The sequence below is a fragment of the Dipteris shenzhenensis genome, chromosome 2, assembly GCF_047967505.1.
Source record: "Dipteris shenzhenensis isolate YYH24624 ecotype China chromosome 2, Dip_SZ_1.0, whole genome shotgun sequence".
NCBI lineage: Eukaryota > Viridiplantae > Streptophyta > Polypodiopsida > Gleicheniales > Dipteridaceae > Dipteris > Dipteris shenzhenensis.
Genome location: NC_141597.1, coordinates 22,006,140 through 22,013,418, shown reverse-complemented (window position 1 = coordinate 22,013,418; position 7,279 = coordinate 22,006,140). Strand labels below are relative to the sequence as shown.

The following is a 7,279-nucleotide window of genomic DNA, read 5'->3' as shown; positions in this document are numbered from 1 at the left end:
AGAATTAACTATTAACTACTTGTTTTAAACTATTAATTGTACTACTCTCATTACACTATAACAACATGCTATTCTAACCACCGGGCTGGTTTAAAACCTACACGATGTCATTCTAAGAACATAAATTAAATTATTAAAAAGTGCAATTATCGATATGGCCCTTGAGGGGTCCCCTTTAGAAGCAAGGGCCATATTGACATGCCATTAGATATATATAGCATGTCGGCCCTTGCTGATAGAGGGGACCACTCACGGGAAATATCAACATGAAAGAGGTCGAGTCTCACGTGGCCTAGCTAATTAAGGTCTACGTGGTTCCACAAGGAAATACATTTTCCTTGGTTTAAGACTGACTACAACCAACACTAAAATAACTCCAAGAACTAGCATGGTGGTCACTCCAAGCCAGCGTCACCACCTTGTTAGCATGGTGGATGCACATGCTTTAAGCATGGATCTACATGCTCGGATTAATAAAGTACATTTTCCTTGTACCAATGTAGAAAAGTTACAGGTAGATGCAGGTGGTGAGCTATGGCAAAAGATCACTAGTCCTCCTGCCGATAGATGACTATTAACATCCACAGAGTACAGAGGTAAGGTCGCCGAATGCAGAGTAATCAGTGATTAGGGGTGATTACGCTTCATGATTTACATCAATGGACAAGCTTAGGGAGTTTGATCCACAAATACCCCAAGGCCAAAGATTCCAGGCAATGTGCACATATTGTAGGTTCCAACTAACACCCCAAGGCCAAGGATTGCAAGCAACGTGCACATTTTGTTCCACTTCAAAGGTTACAGCCATGGAAGGAGTACAAGACAAGCTCAGGGAGTTAGCATCCCAAATACCCCAAGGCCAATGCATGCAGGCAACGTGCATAGGTGGTATGTTTCAGCGGTCAAGTTATAGGTTCCAACTGCCACATTATATGCTCTGGCTACAAGCTGTGGTCAAGTGTTTCACAGAAGTTAGGCCTCGCCACTTTAGGTTTTGAGCCTCATGCATGGGGTTCGAACCACAAATGGCTTAAGGCTTGAGGGTGCTCAGGGACTTTGAGCCCCAAATAGCCTAAGCCTTGGAGGCACGAGGCTAACACAAGCGCTATTGGGGAACCAGTTAGGAACACCTCCTAATTCTAGGTTTGTCCCAAGCGCTCTAATATGGTTAACATAAGTGCTATTTCTACTAGTAGGGAGAGATGGAAAGAATAGCAATATGCCTTGGCACCCTACGGGCCCAAGAGCCTTTTATTGTAAAAGAGAAGGAGAGTGCTAAAAGGAAAAGGGTTGGCCCTCCCTTCAAAAGGTGACTTTTATAAAAGGCCAAATGGTTGACTTTGGTCTTCATTGTTGTTTGCACAAGTTTGAATACAAGCTTCCTCTTCTCTTCCAAGAGAGTGTTTTGGGTGTACCCTTGTTTCCATTGTAGTGCCCTTATGTTTGCCACTCCATCCCCCTTCGCTCTCCTCTTCCCTTCTCCTTCTCCTTTCCATCTCCCCTCTCCTCTCCCCTCTCCCCTTTCCTCTTTCTCTCATGGAAACACATTGCAACAATCCGAAGGCCGCTTGAGTGACACTTGTGGACGGCTCGTGCCTTGCATTGATCTCACAAGGAGTAGCTTGGAGTGGAGGCTCCATCGGCATCTCTTCAACATCCCCATGACACGTGAGTCACCATTGAGACCCACACAATGACAAGTGGCAGAGAGTCAACCACTACACTATGCAGTCAGGATAGATTGTGAATAGTCTACACAAAGATGCAACACAAAGACTACATGAAGGAGGGAAGAACTGCTCTGCATGCATGTAGTGACAAGTGTCAAGCTTTGCGGTGTTAAAAATAGTAAGATTTGATAGATTGTGCCTCATTATTATTCTAGTGCACATTGGGAAAAATTTTGGTGAGAGTGTGAGTGCATCCCAAATTCAAAGTCTCTTCCATTAGCACGTTGCATCACTGTCCTGAAAGTGTGTCGTGATTGGATACAACCAATCGTGCATTGAATTATATGTTTGAAAATGACCCAAAGAGTACCTTCACTAACCCATTCACAAGTTGATGTCTAGATGATCAAGAACTTCTTATGCTCAATCTCATAGGATCCATGCTCTTTTGGTCCCAAACGACCTATATTATTTTCCAACTTATGGCACTATTATAAATGCAACTTCAATTTTTCTCATTAATTTCTACATGTTATACGTCCATAACATTTCTCTTTTCACATTCCGTGTAAGCCAGCTAGACCTCAAGGTAGAGAAACCATCTAATTGTCTTTTCCTCTCATGACATAATTGGATGATTATAGACATAGTAATCAACTTGTTAAAATAAGCATGGCATGGCATGGCGGCTCGTAGGTCGCCTTTTACCATGTCCCACTCTTTCTCAAGCTCTTCTCAAGTAAGAATACATCTATAGTATGATCAATAGTATAAGGCATGATGCTATGTCTACGAATATTGGTATATCGCATAAAGTAGTACACCATCAGTTTTACAAACTAGTCCTATCTATGAATATCAGTATATCACACAAACTAGTGCCTATGTGGGATTCGACAATATTTTATGACTATGCCTAAAAAATCTAACACCCTATTTATAACTTTTTGATGTCCACTTGAAATTTTCCATGTAAACAAGCTAGACCTTAAGACAGAGAAATCATCCAATTGCCTTATCCCCTCCTGACATTATCGGATTGATTATATATGTGATAATATTAAAATAAGTGTGGGATGCTTTTTCCACATTCTAATATTTCTTAAATAAGCACCTATCTACATTATATGTGTGATATAGCGGCATTTGTTGATAGAGCGTAATGCCTCGGACAGTCATAGTGCAGATAGTTATAATATCCTATGTAAATTGGCTAGACCTTGAGAGAGAGAAATCATCCAACTTTCTTGTTCCCTCCAAAAAAATTGGATCTAATTGCAAACGTGGTAATCTACCTATCAAAATAGTGTGGGATGGTAGGTTAGCTTTTCTCACATCATGCTTTGTTGATGTACGTTAGTGTTTCAGAGACACTATTGCAATAGCTAGCAAAAATTACATATAAAACTTATTTTGATTTTTTATTTTCTCTATCATTTTCTCATTTTTAAAATAGTACAACACAAATTTGGCTATTTTATTTTGAATTTTTTATCATACATGAACAACCTAAAGAAGCCTAAACATTCTTATTATTTTCAAATTTATAGGAGGGTAAATGGGCTCGTACTATGCACTCCTACCTTTTTGCTATTGGAAGGGCTTATTCCTGTTGATTTTTAAAGTTTTTCCAAATGTAAATGCATCATATGATTTTTTTCAAAAAAAGGGAGAAATAATTTAGCCTGGTGAAAAATGTAAACATCAAATACCCAAGGCATTAGTGGGCCAGTACTATGCTAGATGTTAACCATCTCAACTTTTAATAGGAGCTTGATATGTAAGATTTCCCCCCTTTTTCAGGCCTCTTTACTGGGTCTTCCCATGGGGGGTTGTTGACATTTACAAGGCAATCGCCGCCCCTTTACTCACCCCTTTAAACTATATGAAATCTATATTGTGTTGATACTATGATCTCTCAACAATCTTTCTTTCTAAACAAGTGTATCTAGTTGCAAATGGCACATGCAATATCTATTTTATGATACATCATCATAAAAGATATAGTTATAAATCGTGATACATTCAATATGAAACATACATATCGAGATGTCTAGCATGTATAATTTGTGGGCTGACGCAAGCCATGCAACAAACTACACTTGATGTACTTTGGCACACAACTGCTTCGAAGTCCAATAATATCTGTTACTTTGCAAGTATACATATTACATCCATGTATGAGTTGTTACAGATCGGCATAAGCAAATCTCTCAACCAACACACAAATCTTTTTTTACTAAGACTACTAAATAATCATTACATATAATAGTTTAGTATGATTTTAATACAATGAATTCAACATAAAAAATCCAAAGTAGAATTTTCAACTTATTGAAATAAACCTTGCTATATCTACAAAATGATTTACCAACTCTATAAACCATTATTTTTTAAAAAGAAAATGTGACTATCAACTAATAAATGATTAAACATTATAGTCTACTAACAAGAACATTAAAGTAAGGCACGTGTCGGGGTTGATACCAGCTTGCAAAAGCGAGGTACACAATTGATACATGATACTTTTAGAAAGGATAGAATAAAACTCACAAACTAGAGTCTAACTTCTACATAATCCCCTCTATCTCTCTCTCTTTTCCCTAGAAATCCTCCTATTTTTCTAATCCTTTCTTAAATCCTTTGAGACTTTAGCAAGCTCAATTCGAGAGCATTTAGAGAAAGTGACGTGACTATGGCAGCATATAGGTAAAGTAACCACTCGGTAATTTTCTAATATCACATGGTATCTAGAAACACCTCACGGTAACGTACAAATACTACGTGGTATACGGTTATCGTCGATCTCGATATAAAATCGAAACTAGACTGGTTTAATCGCTGGTTTATACTTTAAACGTACGTTTGAATCGTTGATTTAAACTGACTGATTTAAATCTCCTACAAATCCGTGAATCTCGCCGAGACTGGACACTCATGAAAGAGTATTCTTCCACACTAAATGAAGGATGCCACAGAATGACCGCAGAGCACATGGAATGACTTAAAGCTGCTCTATAGATATCAAGAGCACCTTAATAATTTATACATCAGAGGGATTATAGTCGCTTTTGCCACCTTACTATGCAACAAGCTTTTCCATATCACAAGATCATTTTCTTTTTTATTAAGTTTGCATGACGGCCAAGTTATTAGAGAGAAGCTGAAGTTTAAGCGATCCCTTCAGCAGTTCAGTTAACAGTTTACGTAGCAATAGCAGTGGCTCTGAATATGGTGGAAGTGACAGGCACCAGTCGCTGCGTGCTCCACCACCTGGCACTGGTAAGCACAGCTGCTTCTGCTCACACATTGGCCACTGTAAGTCTTGCTCTGGTAGCCACAGAGGTTTTCGGGCATAGCTTCATGCGGCTTGCTGTCCGCCGCGTGATCTGGCATAGCAACACGCAGTGCAAATGTCGTCATAAAAGAGCATCAGGATTTTGCAAATTAGCTAGCATATAACGCCTTTAAAAACTTTGACTTAAACCTGTTCTCTCTTACAGAAGGCTGTTTCAGCAAAACGGTAAACCCAGGTGCATTTCACGCACAATCGTAAGGGCGCAAGGATCAACAAACTAAAGACAACAATGCAAACTGAAGTCGTAGCACACCCTCAAACGCGAAGAAAGGTATCCAGTAGGGAAAAGAGAAAATGGATTTCACAAAACGACTTGTAATGGTTTACCAGACAGCAAACCTTTTACAATACACGGACAAGTCATGGTATCGAGCCATGGCAAAAATATCGAAACATAGTTGAGCCGATACTCCACCGGTAAGCTGGACAAACCTTCATTCTCTGACGTTTACAGATCTAAATGCACCATGTAGGAGACGTACCCGCAGGAGATCGGGCAGCTTGGACGGTTGCGAAGAGGAACAGAAGCGCAAAAATGAGAACGGACTTAAGCGCTTGGGAGGTGGCCATTAAGACTGTTTGCGAGGATTTGAAACAAGCAGCTGGATGAAGGCGAGGATGGCAAGTAATGCTACTTCACCTTCTGGACAATCAATATTTAAATTGGGGAGGTGATGTGGATCCACTCACAAATTGCGTTCAACTTTAAGTCGGCGGCCACCCGCACAAAGAGCATACTTTAATCTATGTGGGCGGCTTTTACATTAAGTCAAATGCGCAATCATAAATGTGAATCCAGCAAATGCCACACACACACACACACACACGTAGGAAACCTCTTATGATAAAAAAGGAAAATGTAAGAGCCTCTTTTCCCCACAACCCAAATGCGCGCATTGGGTGCGGGTGTGAGCTTCCAATGAACATGTATGTTTATGTCACCTGTGGTGGCTTGCAGAGCATCATGGTGCGCCTTTGAATCCACGAATTTTGGTAACACTCGCTTGCGCACCTGGGTGGCAAATTGTTCCAACCAATCGATGAAGCATTGCTCCTTGTGACTTGAATACCCTCCCGTCATTCTACCCATCTCCCCAAGTGTGTGGCTTGAATCCCTCCTGCCACTCATCCTCCTACTGCCGTCGGTGTGAAAATGGCCATTGCACCCATCATCTCAGAAACAAGCCCTAAGAGATGCTTGTGTATCTCTCAAGCTTTTATTGATGCGTGTGTCTCTATTGAAGAAGAGATTGCAATACAACCCCTCACCTACCTGAGTATTTCTTCTTTTTTCATTCTCTTCTAAGCAGCTTTGGGGGGGCAAGCTCTCCTCAATCACTCATACACACTCATAGCCCCATCACTCATGATATTGTTCAGGTGGTATGCCCCTCTAGATAATTGCAATTAGGCAAGCACTTTATGTGGACCACCAGCAATATCTCGCACGACATCCTATACAACATGTTAATTATGCGCCACTCAAAAAGTCATGTTGGTAGATGTTTGATGGTGTGCTTCGTGAGCTTAGGGGTTTTGGTTGAAGGCATACAAAGCTTGGAAATCATCAGGTGATTGGCATAAGTCAAGATGGACAAGATGAAACCTTCATTGTTGATGAGACCCTATCGGGACCCTATCATAGGTGCATGACAACCTTCAAGTGTCAACAAACATTGCAACACCTGCTAGGTGTCCATTGAGACTTGAACCCGAGATCTTCCAAAGAGTGGCAAGGGTTTATGGGCTACAATCTCAAGGACCCTACCTGAGTACTCCTTGTACTCACCTATGCTTGAGACTTTGAGTCGTTTCGTAGGTCATCATCCATAGGTATATTGAAAATTCAGCCTAAAGAAGACATGCTTATCATGTATTGGTTCCTATGGGACCATACTACGTCTAGTATTCTCACAATGCTTTTGTTCACACAATGCTAATCTTATTTAATTTTCCACGTACGCTTTTTTTCATCCACTTACATGAAGATCACTTTGCTTGAATTCGTCTTTTAGACTCTTTGGAAATTAGTGCACTCTGTCATTGTTTGTCATTCACTATCACCTTTCTACCTTTGCTAGCAAAATCCTTTTTAAAGGCCTAACACTTGGAAAGGGTTAGTGTGATATCTAACTTTTTTAGCAAAATCTTTTTTGGGGGCCTTTATTGAGTAACAATCTTATCACCTCCATGATTCCCTTGCTTTGATCTTATCACCTACATGATTCCTATTTCCATAATAATAGGTAGT

At 40.2% G+C, this 7,279-nt stretch overlaps 1 protein-coding gene across 1 annotated transcript; it reads right to left on the bottom strand.

The window, feature by feature from the left end:
- Positions 1-4,674: 4,674 nt before the first annotated feature.
- Positions 4,675-5,659, bottom strand: LCR73 (low-molecular-weight cysteine-rich 73). Its single transcript, XM_087397747.1, has 2 exons — positions 5,511-5,659; positions 4,675-5,059 (listed from the first exon to the last, which is right to left on the bottom strand). Exons 1-2 carry the CDS (start codon positions 5,596-5,598, stop codon positions 4,866-4,868), a joined length of 282 nt encoding a protein of 93 aa, XP_087253873.1. The 5' UTR covers positions 5,599-5,659; the 3' UTR covers positions 4,675-4,865.
- Positions 5,660-7,279: the final 1,620 nt, after the last annotated feature.